The 25,018-nt window shown below is 44.0% G+C and overlaps 1 protein-coding gene and 1 pseudogene across 1 annotated transcript; one reads left to right on the top strand and one right to left on the bottom strand.

Annotated features, from left to right (window-relative positions):
* Positions 1–17,084: 17,084 nt before the first annotated feature.
* Positions 17,085–19,302, top strand: LOC127317726 (probable inorganic phosphate transporter 1-4). Its single transcript, XM_051348322.2, has one exon. It carries the CDS (start codon positions 17,377–17,379, stop codon positions 18,976–18,978), a length of 1,602 nt encoding a protein of 533 aa, XP_051204282.1. The 5' UTR covers positions 17,085–17,376; the 3' UTR covers positions 18,979–19,302.
* Positions 19,303–20,414: 1,112 nt separating this feature from the next.
* LOC127316094 (UDP-glycosyltransferase 88F5-like) lies at positions 20,415–23,447 on the bottom strand (annotated as a pseudogene).
* Positions 23,448–25,018: the final 1,571 nt, after the last annotated feature.

Genomic DNA, 25,018 nt, shown 5'->3' with positions numbered 1-25,018 from the left:
AAAATATATATATATCCTTGGTTCTTCTAAAGCACACAGGGATATTCTTCTTGTTTGTCCAATGATCATCACATGAATCACTCTGGTATATGCTCCTAACCTTTTAGAGCACAGGACATCTGATTTTGTACATATTATTCGTGATCTAAAATCACTCATGTGTTTTTACTCATCGAGTGTCAAATACACTCAAGTCTTGTTAAACCTTCACATGGAAAGAACACCTTCTTAATATTTCTATATTGAACTACTTCAATATCCATTCTATGTACTTTGACTCAAACTTATTATGTGCTTCAATCTATCTTCATAGATCTTGACACTAAATATGTTTCAGTCCATATCCATTCATTGAAGTTAATTGTCAATGAAATCTTTTTAATCAATTATATAATTTCATTATTTATAATCAACGATATGTCATCTACATAAAGTATTATAAATATGTCTCAGCGCTCCCACTTAATTTCTTGCAAATGCAAGCATCTTCATCGTTTCTAATGAAATCAAAACTCTTTTTGACTATTTCATCCGGTGAAGATTCCAACTCCGTGATACTCACTTCATCCAATTGAAGTTTGTATACCTATCTAGTATTCCACAGACCAGCAAAACTCTTGGTTGTATCTAGTATACATCCTTCATACACACTTCTGGTAAGGAATGTATTTCTGCCATCCTACTATCATATCTCATAAAAGAAATATGTAGCGATTACTAGAATAATCCACATAGACTATAAGCATTGCCACGGAAGATCTAATCTTATCGTAGTCAACTCTTTGAACTTTGTCGTAAACAACTTTTCGATAAGTCAAGCTTCTTTAAGGATATTCCATCCAAGTCCATCTATTTTATAGATCCATTTACTTTCAAAAGGTATTCATCTATCTTGGATTTCATGGCGCATAGCCATTTTAACGGAGTCAGGGCCCATCATAACTTCTTTGTATGTAGTTGGTTTATCATTGTTGAAAATCAATCCTTTGTCCACAAATCATTTATTTGATCACAAAGTAAACCATACCTACAAGGTTCAATAAGTACTTTGATTTTCATGACTATAACACTTTGTAGACATGGGAGCCATGATCTTCGTAGCCACTTCCGAAACCATTTCCGATGCTTTGCGCTACTGATCATCATGCTCAGGTTTATAAACCTTATCAAATTCCATTGTCCTCCCACTCAAATACTTCGCTAGAAAACAATTTCTTGGAAATAAGCAAGTAACATTAACAAACACTTTTGTCTTTTACTTCATAGTGGGAAGAATTCCCAATCAATTCTTTGGGATAACCAACAAAGACATTCATCCGATTTTGGTTGTAAACTTATTTACTTATGCTATGCATACCAAAAATAAGAAAGGACTATTAGGGTTCATACCCATGCCATAACTCGTATGGTGTCATTTCAACGGATCATGATGACGCTCTATTCAGTGTAAAAGCGGTAGTCTCTAAAGCATAATCCACAAAAAATATAATGGCATCAATATTTTATCTCATCATTAACCCAACAGGTTTGGATACGTCTCTCGGATACTCCATCATCACTTATGATATTCCAGGAAACGTGAGGTTGTAGAACAATTTCATAACTCTCTTAGATGTTTGCTAAAACTCGTAATTCAAATATTTCCACCATGATCCAATCATAGATTTTTGACTTTTCTATTACGATGATTTCCACTTCATGCTGAAACTTATTTGAATCCATTCAAATGTTTTCAAACTTCTTCCTTATCGAATATATCCACATATATATACTCAATTCATTGTTGGAAGTTTTCATGAAGTAGAAGAATCTCCCGCACACAACTATGTCCAGTGAACCACATACATCATCATGTATGTTTCCACTAAGTTAGTTGCCCGTTCAACTCTTGGCCTATGAACGGTATTTAAGTCATTTCCTTTTAGAAGAGATTTGCAAGCGCCAAATGATTCAAAAATCATATGACTCCAAAATTCCATTCAAATGGAGTTCCTTCATGCGTTCCTTTCTAACATGACCTAAATGGCGGTTCCACAAATGAGTGGAATTCAAATCATTTGCCTTATGGCATTTTAGCGTCAGTGTTATGTATGTGTGTTTCACCATTAAGATTTATAATAACTTATCCATCGTACATGGAGTAATGTCGTAATTTGAACAACTCATTGTTTTCATTTGACCAGAGCAAAATAACAATTTATTAAGTTCTTTATTATAAATTCTAAGGGCTAGGTAGAATGCCAATGACAAACATAATAACACTTTATTATGTTCCAGACGTGCATTATTACCATATTCCTTATCAGTCACTTAGGCCATCGTATTCTTGTATTGCGTTGTATTGTATGACATCTCATACCAACCAATCTGGTACAAATACCCAAGAATTTTATTATGTGACCAAGCAAGGAATACATCCATAACATGTATATCATCTATATACACCTGAGCTAGACTTTCTAGTCTTTTCCTTTCTTTCTGCCAAAATATCTTTGTGGTTTCTCTTTTAGCTTTCCCCATTCTCAGAAAACACTTCACCTTCAATAACTTCTAGGTCCATTGGTCAAATACCAATAACTTTGAGGTTCTTACCTTGAAGTTGATCATCATATGACAAGTGTTCCAGACTTCACTATTAGTAACTTTGTAATATGATGAACAATTTCAGTCATAATTTTATTCATCATATCATGACGACTTTCCGAGACCATGTCTGCACATGCTAGGCTCGTAAAGTTTAACCTTAGTATTCACATGTGCAAATCTGGCTTGCACCCGTTGTATGCACACGTAGAATCTATCACACCCGATCATCACGTGATGCTTCGAAACGACGAGTCTTAGCAACGGTGCATACTAAGGACGATCATTTCATGGATATGCGAATATCGTTAGTGCCCAACTTAGTTGGAGGATTGGGACGCCTGGCGTCTTCAACCTTCGTACATTCCCATAAAACTTATGAGTTTATGTAGTCTCACTAGATTATATTCTATCATCTTGCAATAAGGTCTTAGATATCACATATATCTCATACCTCGCTTATTTCTGAAAACAAAATTTTCAGCTCCTTACTTTTCAAACGGATTTCAAGTTTCACGGAGACAAGATGATTGGGTACTAATTGAAACCATTGCTCTTTGAATCATCAATGTGAGGTTTACTAAAAGTTTGCATTAGGACTTAATCATATCTTGATTCTTTAACAATACGACACCAGTCCGTAAAGTTACTTGTCAGACTTAACAATATTTCTATCTCAATTACAAGACTAGCGCATGGTAGAAAACGGATGCCAATTCTACAAACTTTAATTCAAAATACTATTCAGACTATGTTCATGATAATTAGTTCATGTTTTAATCTAATTACTGATGAACTCCCACTTAATACAACATCCCTCATAGTTGTTAAGTGGCACACGATCCACATCTACTACACCAAAACCGATCATCACGTGAGATGATGTAGCTTCAATGGTGAACATCAACATGTTGATCATATCATCCATATGACTCGTGTTCAACCTTTCGGTTTCCTGTGTCCCGAGGCCATGTCTGTACATGCTAGGCTCGCCAAGCAAACCCAAGTATTCCGCGTGTGCAAACATGGCTTACACCCGTTGTATGTGAACGTAGAATCTATCACATCCGATCATCACGAGATGCTTCAAAACGACGAACTGTAGCAACGGTGCATACGAGGGGAGAACACTTTATTATCTTGATATTAATGTGAGGGATCATCTTATAATGCTACCGTCGCGATCTAAGCAAGATAAGATGCATAAAGGATTAACATCACATGCAATTCATAATATGTGATATGATATGGCCTTTCTTCTTGTGCTTTTGATCTCCATCTCCAAAGCACACGAGCATGATCTCCATCATCACCAGCATTGTACCAAGGTCCATGGCACCGCTTCATGGTTGTCCATCACTTATAGCTACTATAAAAACTACTTGAAATAAAGCTATTACATGATGAATAGACACGCAGGTCTTAACAAATTTAAAGACAACCATTAGGCTCACTGGTTGCCATAATACAATAATGAACATCTCATACATTAAATATAATCATCATCACATCATGGCCATATCACATCACCAAACCCTGCAAAAACAAGTTAGACGCCTCTAATTTGGTTTGCATATTTTACGTGGTTTAGGGTTTTCGAGTAAGATCCAATCTACCTACGAACATGAACCACAACGGTGATACTAGTGTTGACAATAGAAAGTGCAAATTGGAATCTTCACTATGGTGGGAGAGACAGACACCCGCAAAGCCACTTATGCAATACAAGTTGCATGTCAAGCGTGGAGCAAGTCTCATGAGACGCGGTCATGTAAAGTTAGCCCGGGCCGCTTCATCCCACCATCCCGCAAGATGCAAAGTACACAAACTAAAGCAACAAAAGCATCAACGCCCACAAAACCATTGTGTTCTACTCGTGCAACAGATCTATGCATAGACATGGCTCGATACCATCGATGGGGTTCGTAGCATAGAAAACAAAAATTTTCCTACCGCAAGACGAATAAAACCAAGATCTAATCTATGGAACACCCAAGATCCAATCTACAAGATCGAAGCAACGAGATTGATGTGAGACTAACCCTCGAAGATTTCCAAAGCCTACGAGATTAGATCTCGTTGTTGGTGTAGACGATCATCCCCAGTGCTGCAATCCGGCAGCACTTCCGTACTCGGTCACGCGTACGGTGTCGATGAAGCCCCTTCCTCTCCCCGTTCCAGCGGGCAGCGGAGGTGTGGTAGATCTCCTCCAAGTTCCAGCAGCACGACGGCGTGGTGGTGGTGGTGGAGGAAGAAAAGCTGCAGGGCTTCGCCTAAGCCGGAGCAGCATATGGTGGAAGAGAGAGGCGGCCAGAGGAGGGACAATGGGATGGGGCTGGCCGGCCACCCCCTCCCCTCTTTATATAGGGGGCCAGTCGGCTGGGGTGGCCCCCTTTCCCATCTAGGGTTAGGGGGGGCGGCGGCCAAAGGGGGGAGAGGGCTTTCCCCTCCCCCAAGTTGATCCCCCTTAGGGAAACCCTAGGGGTTGGCCGGCCTGGGCCTTGGGGGCATGTGCCCCTGGCCCATTAGGCCAGGGAGCATCCCCTCGGCCCATGCTAGGCCTCCTAGGTCGTGGGCCCCATGGTGGACCCCTCCGGAACCTTCTAGAACCTTCCGATCAACCACCGGAAAAATCCCGAACATTTCCGAAACCCAGAAATCAACTTCCCTTATATGAATCTTATTCTCCGGACTATTCCGGACCTCCTCGTGACATCCTGGATCACATCCGAGACTCCGAACAAACTTCGTCTCCATACCATATTCAAATCTACTTATGCGACATCGAACCTTAAGCGCGTCACCCTACGGTTCGCGAACTATGCAGACATGGTCGAGACTCCTCTCCGAGCAATAACCAATAGCGGGATCTGGAGATCCATAATGGCTCCCACATATTCAACGATGACTTAGTGATCGATTGAACCATTTACATACGATGCCAATTCCCTTTGTCACGCGATATTTTACTTGTCCGAGGTTCGATCATCGGTATCTCCATACCTTGTTCAACCTCGTTACTGACAAGTACTCTTTACTCGTACCGTGGTATGTCATCTCTTATGATCCAATCATATGCTTGCAAGCTAATCAGATGACATTCCACCGAGAGGGCCCAGTATATCTATCCGTCATCGGGATGGACAAATCCCACTATTGATCCATATGCCTCAACTCACACTTTCCAAATACTTAATCCCATCTTTATAACCACCCATTTACGCAATGGCGTTTGATGTAATCAAAGTACCCTTCCGGTGTAAGTGATTTACATGATCTCATGGTCGAAGGACTTAGGCAACTATGTATTGAAAGCTTATAGCAAATTGAACTTAATGACTTGATCTTATGCTATGCTTATTTGGGTGTGTGTCCATTATATCATTCACCTAATGACATAACCTTGTTATTAATAACATCCAATGTTCATGATCACGAAACCATGATCATCCATTAATCAACAAGCTAGTTATACAAGAGGCTTACTAGGGACTCCTTGTTGTTTACATAACACACATGTATCAATGTTTCGGTTAATACAATTATAGCATGGTATGTAAACATTATCATAAACACAAAGATATATTATAATAACCATTTTATTATTGCCTCTTGGGCATATCTCCAACAGTCTCCCACTTGCACTAGAGTCAATAATCTAGTTTACATTTGTAAAGATATAACACCTTGGCCTTCTGGTGCTTTATCATGTTTTGCTCACGGGAGAGGTTTTAGTCAATGGTTCTGACACACTCAGAAACGTATGTATTTTGCAATTCATTTGCGTCTCAACGCATCACTCATTTTCCAAATGAGTCGGCATTAATTGTATATGCTTAGTCCTCTGGTGGAACCTTAATTCCGCGGTCTGAAATAAGTCACTAATATTGTCATACACAATATAGCTTCAAAATTTGGATGGTGCTGCGGAGCCTAACAGGGCCGGAGAATATGGCAACCGCGAGAGCCGATGGAATGGATCGATTGATCGAGATGAATCCAAGAAACCACAGTGGAGGTGTGTGCGCGCGTACTGCTGGTGGACGGCTCGTTTGTTAGCTTCACGTTTCAACTTTTTTTTTTCTGTTTAAAAAAGTCAATGCTCCTGGAAAACTTTAAAAGCTATTGTCTTTGGAGCAGGCAAGTATATGAGAGGTGCACATCAATCGTTGACATATTTGTTGTTGCCATGTTGTGAAAACGGCGATGCTTAGAAGCATCTGGTGAGCAGCATGCGCATGCAACTCAAAAAGGAACAATAGTTTCCTTACTACGATAGAATCCAACTAAAAAAAAACAAACGCCAAAGTCGTCAACAATAGCAGGAACCGTGAAAAGGGCGTGCACGCGCGTGCAGCAGAATCCTCAAATCTTGTCAAACTTTTCCTCTGAAAACGAGCATGCAGTTTGCTCTGGCGATGACATGAAAAAAGAAGATGACGCCGGGGTGGCACCCCCGTGGTTTGGCTCACACGCGGCCTTAGAAATTCTCATTTGGTACATCACCCACCTGGGAGAGAAAACCGCGATCTTGATCTAGGGTTTCGGTCACCTCACTGGCGGTCCACACTGGCGGTCCATTCTGCCTCCCGCGGCCCTTGGAGCCTTAGAGGTGGTGAGGACCATGGTCTCTCAGCCGGCAGGAGGGCTTTGGTTCTGTTTTCTTCAGAATGATGAAGCAATAACGACATCCTAAAATTAGAATAAGATTCTTCCTGCTCTATTCTCACTTTAATGGTGCACCTAGCACGGACAGAGGACGCGTGAAGTTATGTGTCCTGTGAATCTTCCCGGATCTGGTCAATTTTTGTTTTTGTTGGTGTAGTTGCAACTTTATCTTTTCCAACATATGGTTCTCATCATTGACGATGGTTACTGCTTTCGTGGCATGTCACGATGATTTCCTGTTGCTTACTACAACAATTATTATTACAACAAGCTTTATCCGGCTCCCGTCAGAGAGGGGCGTGGCCTTCGGCTCACTTGGGTTCTTGTAGTCGTCGCTAGGTTATCCAATAACCTATCTCTTATTTTTTTATACTTCTATTGATGATTATCAATAGATCCGTGAATTTTTCGCAAAATAAATAAATAACATGGTGTGTTGTGTTGTACACACTAGTTGAGCCCATCAGATTTATGCAGTGTACATAAGAGTATTTCTTCAATGGTCAACATATAACTTCTAATCCATGTCGATTTCGTCGGCCATGATCAAGCGGAAGACGTGTCCTCATGTTTCACGAGGCGAGACAGCCAGTACGTAGTATGTTTATACGGGCCACCACACACTGATAATTGGTACCTCAAGTGGTAACATGTTTGTATCAACTATTCCCTCTATACCGGTTTACAGGGTAATTACGCATTTCGAAAAAAAGTTTAACTATAAATTTGATCAACTAAATATAAGATATATGTCACAAAAATTATACATTGAATTCATATTCAAAAGAAGTTTCCAACAGTATAATTTTTATGATATATATCTTATATTTTGTTGACTAAATTAGTATTAAAAGTTTTTCCTCAAAATACGTAATTGCCTTGTAAACGGTATGGAAGAGTACTTTCTCCGGATCGGTTTAACAGGCATGCACACAGTTAAAGATAAAATTGAACATTTAATTTAATTAATAAAATATAAATCTTATGTCTGCAAAATCTATACCATTAGATTCATATTCAAAAAAAATTTGCAATGATATAATTTTCGTGATATATATTTCATATTTTGTTGACTAAAATAATAGTCAAATTAATTTCTTAAACTACGTGCGTGTCTGTTAAACCGATCCGGTGAAAGTATCAAGGTTTCACGTTTTGTTTCGATTGGTTCACTTCAATTATAGCTAGGACTAGAGCGTCAATCAATGACGTGATTGGCATGGGATAATAGTTTCAGATCAGTATACCTACTGGCGTACACAGAAGTATTTTAAAGTGTACCAATCGACTAACAGATGTCCATACTTCCATGTGTTCAGTACACCGACGACCGTAAAATACTCATGTCTGCTTTTCTTATAAACCCGTGATACTTAATTATCGTAATCTCGACTGCAATCAAGCTGGCGTGTGGTTTCTTTGATGAAAATCAATGGAGAGCCTGTTGTTAAAAGAATCACACTAGCGTGATTCGATCATCTTCTCCTTCCTTGTCTCCTCTGAAACATGATTTAAAAGGAAAACGACACATGAAAAGATCAAAGTTCCACATCTTTCTTATGACTAGGGTTTGTCTATCCCCCCTCCCCCGTTTGGGAGTTTTGACCATAGCCAGGTCCCATATGTACGTGAGGTCACCGCTCTTGAAGTCTCCTTCGGTGAGGATGAAACGAAAGGATCGATCTTGGCTATGTGTGAGGACCATAGCCCTTTGGCCTCCTGTTCTTCCGCACCTTACTGGATGCCGTGAAAATTGAAGTTATTGCCTGCTTCTTGCTAGATTCCTATGATAATTTGGTACCGCTAGGTATAATGTCGTGCTCACCGCCAACGGGTTTCGTACGACCTCGCTCTAGAACAGTGCCATGAAGCTCATCAGACGCATCCTCACCACTCCGATGTAGAAGTTCTATGGACACTCGTGTTTTCTTAAGTTCCTTTTGTTCTCTCTCAACATTGTCAACAATTTACCATTTATTTGAGAAAATTTCAGCATTGTTGGAGTCTTCTTTGTGATATACATATATTTAGTCATCAACTAATCATGTATTACTCCCACCGGTTCACCGTGCATCTAATCTGCACACTAGTCCCATTTGATTTGAGTAATTGGCACATAGCTCATACCCCCTCCTTTCTATAATTCTTGTGGTGATTGTATTTCAAATTTAAACTAATACCATGATAAAAATTATGAAACGGAGCAAGCATTCGCCCGGCCAAGCCAGCGAGAGAATCTTCCAAAATTTGTCTTTCTACCTAGTTTGCGTTGTGCTGGAGGCAGTATCCCGAACTAAGAAAGGTGGATCAAATCAATCAAGACCTATGATTTGATTTGTCGACCCATTTTTTTTTTACGAAACGTAATACAAACGCAAACACTCACAAATACGTATATACGCTCACCCCTAATCAGAACGCACGCAACAAGCATCAATTGTCACATATGAGCGGTATTTTCAATTTGTTTTATTAGTGTGCTTGCATATATGTATTTTTTTTTTGAGAAGTAACCACGCATCCATTCATATTAGCAACCGATTACAACGTGGAAACCACACGAACACTCCAGAACAACAGCTGTTCCGATACTTTGCACAAAAGACCTCACATAAAAAGAAAATTACACATGGGCCCTTGAGATCTTTGCGCAGACCGCCATCAAGCATCTCCCGCACCCGCCGCCGTCGAGAACGCCGGAGAGGAAGGAGATGACGCCAACGAGCCTTGACTCGGAGAAGCACCCTCGCAGACGTCGCTGCTTTGTGGACCTCTAACCGCACCCGCCAAGCACGGCGGAGTTGCCTTCTTTGGGGAACATCGGCCGGGGATAGCCCCGAGCTTGTCCAAGTCGCGCCGCCGACGGAGCCAATCGACAAAGTCGATGGAAAACCGCAGCGCCGCCCAACCACATCCACCAAGCCCGCATCGGAACCAGCAGCCCCTGGAGCCTGCCGGCAACTAGTGTCGGCGCAACTCCTATACAAATCCCCTTGCACCCATCGCCGGAGATGGAGAAAACGCCGGCGGAGGGGGAGCGGAGAAAGGGGAACAAAAGTCCTCAACTGAGTCGCCGCCGCCGCCTCGACGACCCTGCCTGGACACACACACAGCCAAGCCAGATCGTCGATTGATGAAGACCGAAACAGCCTCGTCGACCTCGGATCCGGAGGCAAACTATTGAACCCCACCACCGCCGCCGCCGGAGCAGAGAAGCTGGGGGGCCAAACCCTAACACTGAAGACTATACCTAGTCTACTGCTATACAAGTCCGGACGCCGGATCCGGCCACTCCTCCACCACCGACGAGCACGAGGCCCTCGGGGCGGAGAAACGGCCGGAACCAGCGCCGGAGATCTGGTCGCCTCTCTGGTCGCCTCTCTCAGTTACTGTAGAAGGAGATAGGGACGAGAGGCGCCGCACAACAGCGAGGGTTCTTTCGCTACTGGGAGTTGGAGATACGCTTGCATATATGTATGTGAACACATTGAAATTTTCTTGGCAATGTTTTGGGAGGTCTTGACTCCATTGTCACTACTCGTATGTGGCAATTGATGCTTGACACCTTTGTCAACACATGGAGTGTCACCTTCCAGACTCATGAAGACCTGCGATGATGGTAACACCTTTGTTTCCTCGTTTTCCAACCACAACAATAATTGTTACAGATTGGATTTATCCGAACCATTGAATCTAAAGGTGTATATGATGCCCCCCATAGGGGGCCTCACAGCGATTTGAGGCTCGTAGCCGTTGGATTTTGTTTGGTGGTGGATCTCGTCCGTCCATTTTTTCACTGTGGAGTAGTCCAGGATGAGGCCCTCGCGCGAACCCGTTTTTTACCCATGGGTCATGTGAAGCCCGCCCGGCCCGGCGTCGTCGCGCACCTGCTCCTCCTCCTCTCCCTCGCGCACCTGCCTCCCGCCGCCACCCCGCGCCGCCTCTCCCCTCTACACCCATCGGGCCGCCCCTTCTCCTCCCGTCGCGCCGCCCCTTCCCTCACCTGCGCATGGCAGCGCCGCCGTCCGCCGTCGCCTCACGCCCCCAGCCCCACCGCTAGCTCGCTCAGCCGCCACATCCCGCGCCATCTCCGCCCCCACGCCGCTCGTCGATTTCGTGGCCGCGGTGGCTGATTTCGTGGTCGTGGGCGATTGGTTGGTGGAGATGCTCCTCCTCGCTGCCTCCTCGAATCGTCCATGGCATGGACGAGCGGAAGGGATGCCGCTCTTCTCGCATCGCCGCGAGGAGCCGTCTTCGTCTCTCTTCCATCTGCTATGGTACGCGAGAGATCCGCCACCCTCCTACTCCCAGTTTTGTCCGTCCATGGCCTGGTCATCCCCTCTATATATCTCTCTCAACTGCTTGGGAGGGGAGAATGTGTTGGTTTTCAGGAGATGGGGAGATGGGGTGGCGCTGGGATTCATTCACCTCCATGGCTCTCTGCCAAAAAATCCCCAAATCCTAGGTTATTTCTGCATTTTCAGACCATGAATCATCTCCTTCTCCGAAATGGTGGGCTTTCTCCAATTGATCAAATGATATTCTTTCAGCTGCTGCTTTAGATAAAGATTGCAAGTTGTTGTTCGTTGCAGCAGATCACAGACTATAGCCTCCATTCTCGCTTCATTAAATTGCCCTGTATTGGCGCAATGCAGAGGTAGCTCCAATTATATGCGGTTTATTTTGTCAAACTGTTTCCTGGTTTGAGGCTGAAGATGTGCACATTAATTATTTCTATACATGTCAGGCGTAAAAGAGTATTGATTGGATGACAATAGGAGGACAAGAGATGCCACATTAGCTCCTTGGCTCTCCTTGACCTCTTCTTCCGCAAAGGATCTGCAAGTTCTCTGTCTTTTTGGTCAGTAAGTCTGACATGTTTACCATATCCACATGTAGTGTTATACATCCAAGAATTTATTTTAATTAGAAAAGGCACTACTTTTTATAGTGCTATTGTTGGCTCAGTAATGGTGCCTTTCAACTTCTGACACATACTATTTTCCTTTACATGCTTATTATTGACCAGCATGGAATTTGCATTACATTGGTTATGGGGAATGCATTTAGTGTAGTTGCCCTAAAAATTCAAGGCCTATTGCATACCTTCATAGCTTATTTACTTTATGCCCAAAACAGTACTCGGTGACCTGTGCCTATTTGTGTGTAGCACACCACAGAGGTGGTTGTTCTTAAGTTTACCTCACTGATAGTGCTTCTCATGTTTCTCCGTGAACAATGCTGCTGTATAAGCTTTAAGATGGCTTATGCAAAATGGCAAACTATATTTGATAGCACAATGGCCATTCTATATTTTTTTGCATGGTGAGTTATGTATTAATACACAAGGTGACATCTTGAGAGTACAGAAAAAATACTACTCGGGTTCCAACTACTTAGCAATAGAATTTCTACCTAAATTCATTTCTGTGTGTGGGGTTCTAAAAGGGCATGCTAGGCCTTTAAAAAAGTTCATAGATTACAATCAGATAGCTGGGAGCTCAGCTGATGCATACCCTTTTTACTTACTTATTTCTGGGTCGCTGGCTTGCAATAAATTTCCAATTCACAAGAGGGATTCCTCTGAAAACTGTTTTTTTTTTCTTTAGGTAGCAGCTTTTGAAGAGAACAGAAGTCTATGGACTGAGCTAACATACATGTGAGTCAAAGGATTCAGTTCATTCTTTTTCCTATTGTTTTTTCATTTGGGTTAGCTTTATTAACGAGAATCAGTCTTGTATTATTTTCGTCATCTTTCGTACTACAGATGTTGATGATTCATCTTCAGATATCTGTTCGTTTTTGGGACCAGACTACGAATTCAATAGGACGCTTGATGGACTGGAACCAGATATGGTAATGCCTCCGAGATAGGTGTTGTTATTTATACATCTTTGTTCGCCATGCATTGTCAGATGCTAAATGTTTTCATGCTGATTTTTTTGCGCTTGTCGCAGTTTTATCTGCCATTTCAGGCCCATTGCGTGCCTACTGCTATCTCCTTGTGGACCCAGGAAGGGAAGTATCCTAAGATGCCTCTTGCTAAATTTATCAACTTTATTCTATTTGAAAACGTGGTATGCTTCACCAAGCCTTCGACATGTCAAAAATACTCTGCTATTTTGATTATACTTGCTATTTTGATTTATCTAGCGTAGATATGATCTATTATTAATATATCCTGGTATATATGCTCCCCTTTTAGGTTATGCTTGACAATTATGCATCATATTAATTTATGTTATCTCGGATTATGGATTTTATGAATAGCGCTCTTAATAGCCTTTGTGGATGCCTATCACCTAATGTTTCTAACTATTAGCTGTAAGGGTTATTGCATTTTTCTTAAGTTGGCATTCATAGTGGCATGTTTGTCCATTAAGAGAACAATAAAGGTAGTACTGCTAATCTCGAAATAGAAATTAGCTTTCCTGGGTTACTTTATCTTTCAACCTTTCTACTTGGTAGGAATATTTTGTTCAGGGTTCAGAGATGATTATTCATTCTTGGCTTCGGTTCAACTTGCTATTTGTTATTAGGCTGCTTATTTTAGGTTAATGTGTGAGTTCCTCTTTTCAATTTAGTACATCCACCCTATGTGTAAATGTTTTATTTATTTATTGTCCGTCCTATTCCTTTAACTCATCTCTAGCATGAAGAGGTTGCTCGCCGCTATTGCTTCCAGTTAGGATGGGATGATGTTGTTTAGGAGGTGTTTATAGTACCAGGTCTCCATAGACATGACCGTTTCAGAATGGGAACAAGGTAATAACACTCCTGATTGATAATCTCATGGCGTGTCTATTGTTTCTGGATTACACCTTCCCATGTGTTGTGACTATTGTTCCCTTGATTGACAATCTCATGGCGCACTTTAGAGATTGTTAGTTAAATTTGTAATGAAAGTATGCAATCTTCTACCATCGCACACACTTTATTTTAAAATGCTTAACATAGATATCGAACTGCATTTTTGTATTTTTTTAGTTGTTGTACTATTATTCCTCCTATTTTGTCAGCCCAGAAAGATAAAGGGATGTTTCTGCTGCACAAAGATTCATACATGGGATACATAATAGATCATCTCTTACGTATCTGATATATGTCCAGGATGCAGTCTAGGTGTTTGAAAACTGAGGTGAAACATGCTATGTAAGGATAGTGTTCATATTTTGCGATGCAACTATCTCAGAAGCTTTAGATTTCAGAGCATTTGGGTTGTTATGCCTGTATGAAATTTTTCTCTTTATGCTGTGCATTTCAACTGTGGTAGTTTGGAGTGTGCTCGTTTATTTAGCTTCATATACTTGGCAGGTTATGAAAGAACTAAATATATTCTTCAAAATCAAGATCTGGGCATGCTTCCTTTGCTTGTATCAGCACACATTTGTTCTAATTATATTTTGTTGTGCTTTCTATTGCTTTTAGTTAGAAGATGCAGTTTAATTTCATAGAAAGTAAGCACAGTTAAGCATGTTAAACTCTTCTTTTTCTTAGATACATCTTACATCACTACAAAAATATGATATGGTGTCGAGTGTTGCTCTGTTCTTTCATTCTCTGTCAATTGTGGTATTATTGCAAAGCTACTCATTCTTTGGCGTAGCTCCTGAGATGAAACTTTTGTTCTTCAGTTTCTTAAGATGTTTGTGAGCACCCAGCTCTGATGCCTCATTTGGCTTTCACACGACCGTAGAGCCTAAGCAAAAAATAAAGGCTGACTGACGTTTGCCCATGGAAATAGTGGATTAGTTCGTATCCCTTCAAGAATCAATAGTTGCGATACCTTGAAGAATAAATCAAGAAATTATGATGTGTACGATTAGTGAAAGGTCATTCTCACAGACATAGGCCCTTTTAATTGTTCATCATATTCCTCTGATATATATATCGTCCATGTTTGTGAGATTATGTTTCCTAAGCAGTTATCTTTCCTTTCCATGTGGGTTAGCTACAAGTGTTTAGTATTGATGCACCTCTTCCTTTGTTGTCTTTTTCTTCTTAACTGTATCCTGCTCATATCCTGGAAACATTTGGAGTAAACTTAGGGATAGAAAACATTATTTATATTTAGGATGGTGCACTCCTCAAAATAAAATCAATATTCTTTACTTAGTGGTTGCGTTGCCAACATGTGGTCATGTGTACTCAATAGTGCAGAATACTGTGATAGTAGGCTGATACGCATAAAGTTTTTAGATTCAACATTAGAGCTTATTCCGTTTACATTGGTTTCTATTTCTAGAGATCTGCATGATGCGGTGTTTCCTTATGATTCTATTTTTTCCATTGAATACATTTAGTTCTAATCCAAATTACAGTAGATCTGTTTTAGGATATAAGTGTCTTTTAATTGTACCCGGATTTTTTTTAAAGTGTCTTTACCCATGAATAGTCACCTTCAAACAAGTGAAAGTTCCAATGATTGCGTTTTAGCAGTTCATTCTTTTATACATATCATTACACATAGTTTTTCCAGATGGGCTCTTCCACTTGCCAGTTGAAATCAGAGTTTAAAGTGAAAGGCCTTTTTTACCGCTATGTTGGATCTCAAGTAATACTAAGATACAATAGACATGATGTAGTTATGACCATCTACCTATTATAAAATACTGCTGCCCTTTTGACCCCCTACGTTTTTGCTTAGAAATGTAAATACTGCTTAGGTCATCCTATTGACCCCCTACGTTTTTCTTTGCTCTACATAGTTTGGTTTCTTCTCAAATTTATTTTGTATTGTCACATTGTTCGGTTAAGGAATAACTCGAGCAACATGTACATGTTCAGGAAATGGAACCTGGAATGTATGATTGTACTTCTGCTTGGATACTGTATGAAGAAACTTAAAAATGTATATTCAAATTTGGTGCACTATCTTTCTTCTCTTTTTCTTATACTTATCACTTCAGGAAATTGTTTTTCCTTTTTATTGGGTCATTGTTTGTCCATGACAGCAAGTATGATTTGTGTCCCAGACGTTGAGAAAATCCTCTTGACCCACTAAATATCCAAGGGTTCCCTATTTCAAGTCCATGGCTACTGATCTGGTGAAATTGATATTGGTATCAAGTTGAACTGTACTTTATGGATGGCAAGATGTAGTTATGGCGCTTCAGGTTTTAGGATAGGATCATTTGCCCATTTCACTTCCAAACTAAAAACGCTGAATATAAGTTAATTGGTTCATTCATGAGTATGTGCTTTCTCCCCATCTGTTATTAGATTGTACGCCTTTTTATTTGAATCCTCTCTGATGTGTGCAGACATGATATATTTTCAATCACTTCGCAGTTCTGAAATCAGCTCCTCTCTTGATGTATTGCGGTGGGATTAATCAAGGACCAGATCATCGAAGGTGGCAGTAAAGCGCATGAGCAATTAATTATCAGGTGTTAGCTTGGAAATGCATATGCAAGCGTTGTCTTCAGGAGCCTTGAATTCCTGCAAGTTCATTTCCAACAACAAATGTAGATTTCGATTCTTAAATATAATAACAAACTGAATCTGTACTACATTTCCTTTAAGTAATATGTGACTATTTGTGCCAGTATTGTACATATTAGCAAAAAAGCTACAATCAAGATAAAATTAGACACATGTTACCTGATTCTTTATGAATATGCTGATTTTGAAATAGGGTTTTATCATCGATTTGTACAAATGCCAAGACCGTGGTTTGTTAATTTTGGAGTTTTTGTAATTCTCAAAAATATTGTTTTAGTAAAAAAAATATGCCGTTATATAAAATGTACATTGGCAAGAACTCCATGGGATCGTGCGCCAAGGCGCACAAGTAAATCTAGTATAAATAATTACGTGATTGAATAGGAAGTATGGTAGACGTAACAAACTCTGAATTGCATGGGAGAGAATACCAAAATACGAGTGTAAAAGAATATTCTCTCAGAATATCATATTCTTTTACAAGAGTAAAAGAGAATCGAAACAAACCACAATGGTTTATTCTCAACAGTCCCACAACCATACGGTTGCCTAGCGTACGTTCGCACCAGTCAACAACCAATCCCCTATTTATGCTATCCTACCGGCACTCACGGGTCTATCAATCGGGCTAACTAAACAGAATCAAACGAGATCAATCTACGGGCGAACGGGCGGGAGGCCATGGCGCGGGAGCAGCTGGAGGTGCTGTCGGCGCTGGACGCCGCCAAGACGCAGTGGTACCACTTCACGGCGATCGTCATCGCGGGGATGGGCTTCTTCACCGACGCCTACGACCTCTTCTGCATCTCCCTCGTCACCAAGCTCCTCGGCCGCGTCTACTACTACCGCGCCGGCGCGTCCGATCCAGGCTCGCTCCCGCCCAACGTCGCCGCTGCCGTCAACGGTGTCGCCTTCTGCGGCACGCTGTCCGGCCAGCTCTTCTTCGGCTGGCTCGGCGACCGCATGGGCCGCAAGCGCGTCTACGGGATGACGCTCATGTGCATGGTGCTCTGCTCCCTCGCCTCCGGCCTCTCCTTCGGGTCCACGCCGGCCAGCGTCATGGCCACGCTCTGCTTCTTCAGGTTCTGGCTCGGCTTCGGCATCGGCGGCGACTACCCGCTCTCCGCCACGATCATGTCCGAGTACGCCAACAAGAAGACGAGGGGCGCCTTCATCGCCGCCGTCTTCGCCATGCAGGGGTTCGGGATCCTGACGGGCGGCGTGGTGACGCTCGTGGTGTCCGCCGCCTTCCGCGCCGCCTTCGACGCGCCGGCGTACCAGGACGGGGCCGTGGCGTCCACGCCGCCGCAGGCCGACTACGTGTGGCGCGTCATCCTCATGTTCGGCGCCATCCCCGCACTGCTCACCTACTACTGGCGGATGAAGATGCCCGAGACGGCGCGATACACCGCGCTCGTCGCCAAGAACGCCAAGCAGGCCGCCGCCGACATGTCGAAGGTCCTCCAGGTCGACATCGCCGACGACTCCAAGGACCCCGCCCCATCCGACGGAGATCGAAACTCGTTCGGCCTCTTCTCCGGCGAGTTCCTGCGCCGCCACGGGCTCCACCTCCTCGGCACCGCCACCTGCTGGTTCCTCCTCGACATCGCCTTCTACTCGCAGAACCTCTTCCAAAAAGACATCTTCACGGCGATCCACTGGATCCCCAAGGCCAAGACCATGAGCGCCCTGGAGGAGGTCCACCGCATCGCGCGCGCGCAGACGCTCATCGCGCTCTGCGGCACGGTGCCAGGGTACTGGTTCACGGTATTCCTCATCGATCGCATCGGGCGGTTCTGGATCCAGCTATGCGGCTTCTTCTTCATGGCCGTCTTCATGCTCGGCCTCGCCTTCCCGTACCACCACTGGACGACCCCCGGCAACCACGTCGGGTTCGTTGTGCTCTACGGGCTCACCTTCTTCTTTGCCAACTTCGGGCCCAACTCCACCACATTCATCGTGCCCGCCGAGATCTTTCCGGCGAGGCTCCGGTCGACCTGCCACGGCATCTCGGCGGCCGCGGGCAAGCTCGGCGCCATCGTCGGCTCGTTCGGGTTCCTGTACCTCGCGCAGAACCAGGACGCGAAGCTGGTGGATCATGGGTACAAGGCCGGGATCGGGGTGAGGAACTCGTTGTTCATTCTCGCGGCGTGCAACTTTCTGGGCATGGGGTTCACGTTCCTCGCACCCGAGTCCAATGGCATCTCGCTCGAGGAGCTCTCCGGCGAGAATGATGACGAGACCTCAGCCGCGCCGGCGCACGCCAGGACGGTGCCCGTGTGAGAAGAAATCAATGGCGTATCTGTTTGGCCGCATGGATTGTTGGATCGGCGGTCAAGGTCTCAAGGATAGCTAAGTCTAGTGGATCAACAGAAGAGGTGATCGATCGATGCTGTATCTAGTAGTGGTAGTACAACACCTTAGTAACTTGTATTAGTAGATACGAGATCGATGGCCATAGTGAGTGGTTACTGAGTCCAACGACTTGATTTTGTTTCTGCCATGCATGCATCTGGTCAGTATCAAGAACATCTACTTCCAGTTCTGCCGACCTATCTTCAGAGATTTTTAATCATCCATAGATAATACAGTATGCCGTCGTCTTAATTAAGCTTCTTCAGTCCTCATGGAGGTGTGCAAGATTAGTGACATTACTAGGTTGAATTATGGAGTATAACTTCAAATTGCTTTTTCTCCACCGATCACAAGTTCTACGTGACCGAACAGACTGCTATCCCTGGCTGGCGTTGGAGATCACAGGATGCATGAGTTTTCGACAGACAGTGATGGTGAGTTGCTGTCTTTGAAAAACTCTAGAGCTCGACAGTGGCTTGCTGCCTGGCTTGACGATCAAGCTAGGAACGAACGTACGTAGTACTATTTGCGATGTTGCTGATAAGTGATCAAAGTGAGCGCGACGTACCTATGAGAGAGAAACCTAGCTATCCTGGTTCGAATGAGACTTGGGACTGAAATCGAGATCCATATTTTTCCTTCAGCTTACATGCATATGGACGGAGTGGAGTAGTGGACTGCTGCACTCCACTTGTCCATCACACCACGTACGACGGCGACTCCAGCTCGTCGGCCTACCAATGCTGAAAAAGAAGAGTGTTCCGAAGAAGAGCTAAACGGTGTGCGACGACATTCGACTTCCGACTGACATGCTTGAAACTGCAAGAACCAAAACCCCTTGCTAGGATCTTGATATCCTGCACTACCGACCCCAACAGAGACCGATCCTGAGATTGAGAAGAAAGGCGCTGGATGATAAATAGGCAATCAGATGTCAGAACAACATGCTGAAAGCCTTGTGCATTTCGGCGGCATTAAGGCTCGCACTTCATCAAGGTGGGCATCTCTGTCAGCACGTGCTAAATATCGAGGTCAACTGTACTGCCAATCCTTCATTTATGCATTGCGTTGCTTTTTTTTTCATAGATAAAAGGGAGTCACCCCCAATTTCATTAAGGAAACCAGCGTACATACTACAGACAAGTTTTCCCACAAACAACAGTTCTCAAACAGGCTAAAGCGAAAAGAAAGGAAGTTTGCGGTGAAGAAAAACTGAGGCCAAGAAGGAGAAAGACTCCATTGTTGCTAACTTCCACCTCCTCCCACGAGGATCAACAATTTTCCGCACCAGATTGCATCCTTCAATACTTTTCCCCCTCCCTGTTGTCAGTCTTCCTTTCTTTTTCCTTCTCATTTTATTCTTCCTACATCGACAGTCTCGGCGTCCATGAAATCCAACTTCTCATTGACCCAAACACTTCCATTGCCACTCTTTCCAGCACCTTTGCACAGAATTCCAGCAGACCCTTAGCGTCCTCCTTCACCTGCAGCAAACTTCAACAGTTAATATAGTAACAGGTTTTTAGAATTACAACATAAGGTTCATCAGGCCATTTTTTCTCAAAACATGCTAAGTTCCTTGTTTTCCAAATGCTCCAAATTACAGCAGCTATTCCTACAGCAAGGATTTTCATTTTCTTTCTCCCAAACCCTTTCAACCAATTGGAGATGCAATGATCAACAGATTCAAATTGGAAATTAAAATCAAAAGTGCAGCTGGCCACATTCCAAATGTATCTAGCAAGAAAACATTTGAAAAGGAGATGGTTAATAGATTCATTACTTCCACAAAATAAACACTTCTTCTCACATTTACCTCCCCTTTGCAACAACACATCTCTTGTTAGTATGCTTTTTTCAGCATTAACCACAAGAGAGTCTTAATTCTACGGGGTATCTTAACTTTTCACATAAATCTGTAGGGGATCACCTCATTGCATTGCATTGCATTGCTAGATATAAGGATTTAACTGAAAATTTCCCTGAATTTGTTAATTTCCAGATCAACTTGTTAGGTTTATTAATTAAGTTAACCCTTTCCAGCAGCTTTTTTAAATCATTCCATTGTTCTCTAAGCCCTCCAACCATTGCTCTTCTAAACCTAAGTGCTTCTACACCTGCATCCAAGACTTCATGTATTGTGACATTTCTGTTCATAGAGACTAAGAACAGTCTTGGGAAGATTTTTACTAGACAGGAAGGACCTATCCATTGATCCTCCTAAAAGCTTGTTCTAGCTCCATCCCCAACTTGAACCCTGCAATGTTGCCAAAAGAAATTTTTAACCTCCATTAACCCCTGCTAGAAATGTGATTCTCCATTCTTGGTTAGTGCCTGGCAAAGAGTCTATTTTTTAAGATATATTTTTTCCTAAAAATTTGTTGTCATATTCCATTGCGTTGTTGTCTCTCATATTATTGTGATCCAACAATCTAACTGATGAAAGCCTCACTTTCGATATGGCATGTCTTGCTTAGTTGCGTTGGAATACATGATTCAAGACTACAGTTGCTGAAGCAGCTAATCTTCACAGGACAATAATCACCAGCTCCTGCAACATGGAAAGGGATGATAGTTCACAGTTCAGAGGGAATCACTGCTAGACGACCAACGTCATCGCTATCTTGTGTGCTTTCATTGATCACTTGGAGAGCTTCAAATCCTGCAAGAAGTCGGTGAACGCCATCTGCGACGACCTGCGCGCCGTCAGCCAGGGCTTCCACGGCCTTCTCCTTGGCCAATGCCAGCCTCTCCCTGAGCTTCTCGCCTTCCTCCGACTCCATCACAAGCCTCACCTTCCTCTCCACCTCCTCGGCCTTCACCAGGTCGCCGTCGTACCCCTCCATCACCACGCCGACCTTCATCTCGTCCACAACGAACACCTTGTTCAGCCTCTGCTCCGCGTACTGCGGCCAGCATATCATCGGTGTCTCGGCCGACCCCGCTTCCAGGACGGAGTTCCATCCACAGTGCGTAATGAACGCGCCGGTGGCAGCGTGCCGCAACACCTCCACCTACGGCGCCCACGTCTTGAGCACCAGCCCCATGTCTCACGTCCTCTCCGAGAACCCCTCCGGGAGGAGCGCGTCAAGGTCTGGCTCCGGACGCGACAACAAGAATTTGGCCGCGTCCTCGTCGGGTGGGGTAAGCACGACCCACAGGAAACGATGCCCTGAACCCTCGAGCCCGCGCGCTATCTCCGTCAGCTGCGCCGCCAACACCGCCCCCATGCTGCCGAAGCAGAGAAACGCCACGCTCCTCGCCGGCTGCGCGTCTAGCCACGACAGACACGCGTGTTGTGCCGCCGCCGCTGCCTCGGGCTTCACGATCAGCGTTCCGATGCAGTACACCGGCAGCATGGCCGTCGTCGGGCGGTCTGGGATGCAGGTGCCCTCCCTGAGGCCCTGACGGCCCTCGCCTCCAGCCACTCGTAGGTGTTGACCAGCACGCCCCGCGCCTCCGGGATGCGCACGTAGTGCCCGATCCGAGCGGCACAGGGTCGGCTCGCGCGGTCCAGAACGCTGTTCGGCATGTCCGACCGACGCCGGGATCGGTGGGACGCTGGGGAAGGCGGGAAGCAGAGGAGCGCCCTGCCCATGTCCTTCAAGCTCCTCTCTGTCGTGGCGAAGTAGCGGGGGAGGTGGAGGGAGGCCGCAAGGCCGCCGGCGCAGGAGGTGTAGTAGAAGTAGGCCGGCGCGCCGATCTGGGAGGTGGCGTCGAGGGCATCGACGCAGAAGAGGTCGAGGACGAGGGCGGCGATGGGGGGAAGGTGTTGAATATGTAAGCAAATTATCATATGAATTAATCCGAACTAACAGTTGATAAATCATGACTACATAAACAACAGATGAACTAATCATGCAGATCAATAAAGTAGATGAACATATAGTATCCAGACAAGATAAATCTATTGCATCTACTCCAAACAGCAGTACTAGAAACCCTAGTAAGATCTGAAATGAGGAGGATAGAAACGTGTACCGTCTAGCGTTGGCGGCAGCAGCAGCAACATCGGCGATGTTGGCGGCAGCAGCATCCTGGTTGTCGCCCATGTTGAGGTTACCGAAGAGGTTGTCGATATCCAAGAATAAGTCGTCGTTCACGACGTCGTCGATTGTTGAATATGTAAGCAAATTATCATATGAATTAATCCGAACTAGCAGTTGATAAATCATAACTACATAAACAACAGATGAACTAATCATGCAGATCAACAGAGTAGATGAACATATAGCATCCAAACAAGATAAACCTATCGCATCTACTCCAAACAGCAGTGCTGGGAACTCTAGTAAGATCTGAAACGAGGAGGATAGAAACATGTACCGTCCGGCGTTGGCGCCAGCAGCAGCATCATCGGCGATGTTGGCGGCAGCAGCATCCTGGTTGTCGCCCATGTTGAGGTTGCCGAAGAGGTTGTCGATGTCTAGGAAGAAGTCGTCGTTTGGGAAGTCATCGTCGGACGATGTCGTGCGTAAGCGCTCCCCAAAAACCTGATTGCCCCTCACCCGTACAGGTCTACGAGAGGCAGGGTTCCAGAGGCCTACTGTCCCGCTGCTCGGTGCACGCCAAAGGACGGGATGAGGAATACGAAGGCGGCGACGCAATGAACTGGAAGAGGCGGTCGCATATGGTGTCTCATTCAGGCTAGGGTTTGCGGGACGCAGCCCACGTACGAGTCCACGATCCAAAAAAATCGGAACAAAAACGGCTGTGTTAACATCCATTAATGACTCGTAATTGATTATTAATTTTCCAAACAGCAAAAAGATAAGCTCGGCGAGATTCTCGCAACCCGCGGTGCGTAGTGACGTGCGTGCGTGACGAGGCAAGCGGCGGCGGAGGAGGAGTGCGCGAGGGCTCTCTCTCTTCTCACTCACTCACTAGGACTAGAACAACCCACCTTATATACCACTCTAACTCTCTCCCAATTAGCAATGTGGGACTAAACTTTAGTCCCACCCCTTTCCATTCCCACATGGACCAAGAGAATTTCAGAATTTGTATTGGAACATGGGCTAAGGTCCAAGGCAAAATTCCAGCAATCCCCCGCAAAGTCTCATTGGCACATCTAATGCCATTATTCCAGAATCATTGTTTTATATACCGGTGCACGGTGGAGACTGTTAAGTTTAACTTCCACGAAGAACTTCATATTACACTAGTTTGCAACTTGAATAGTGGACTACGTCTTGAACTACAAGTTTTCTGCGAACTAGCTTCACACAAAGCCTAAACCGATACAGGGCTGCCGCGAGGCTTCCTCGCGGTGTGGAGCTTATACGTCATACTCCAGTGCCTTTCATGAGTTTATTAGAGAGCCCCCAACTCTCATAGATTGTGATGTTCAACAATCAGACTCATATAGGTGTGTTCTTCAGAAAATATTCTGCAGGACAACATTGCTTGAATAAGCCACCTAGAGCACATTAAGATAAATATCAACCTGCCATGCAGATCAGGAGAGTATTGCATCTTCACGGAGAGGATAAAATCATTATAGGGATACTCTCCTCCCAGCAGACTAACATCTTGTCTCCCAGCTCTAATTCACGGGATCTCCGATCACATAGAGTGGGTTACCACTGTAGGCAACTCATAGTGTGGGTCTCAGTCCCATCTCCCTCGATGCATTCTCTATCACATTTCGTGATAGACCCTTTGTGAAAGGATCTGCCAAGTTTCTAGATGTTTGGATATAATCCAACACAATAACTCCGGAGTTCCTCATTTTCCTGATAGATTTCAATCTCCTCTTCACATGCCTTGATGATTTCATATTATCCTTAGAACTGTTTACTTTGATGATCACAGTTTGATTATCACAGGTTATAGGAATAGTGGGTATTGGTTTCTCAACCACAGGTAAGTCCATCAAGAGCTCACGAAGCCACTCTGCTTCAACAGTGGCAGTGTCTAGTGATGTGAGTTTCTCTTCCATTGTTGACCTCGTTAAGATGGTCTGTGC

The sequence above is a fragment of the Lolium perenne genome, chromosome 7, assembly GCF_019359855.2.
Source record: "Lolium perenne isolate Kyuss_39 chromosome 7, Kyuss_2.0, whole genome shotgun sequence".
Lineage (NCBI taxonomy): Eukaryota > Viridiplantae > Streptophyta > Magnoliopsida > Poales > Poaceae > Lolium > Lolium perenne.
Note: the sequence above shows the minus strand (reverse complement) of the source record. Positions and strands in the feature narration are given on the sequence as shown.

Coding starts and splice junctions, on each gene's coding strand:
- LOC127317726 (XM_051348322.2), top strand. CDS start 17,377: ATGGCGCGGGAGCAGCTGGAGGTGCTGTCGGCGCTGGACGCCGCCAAG.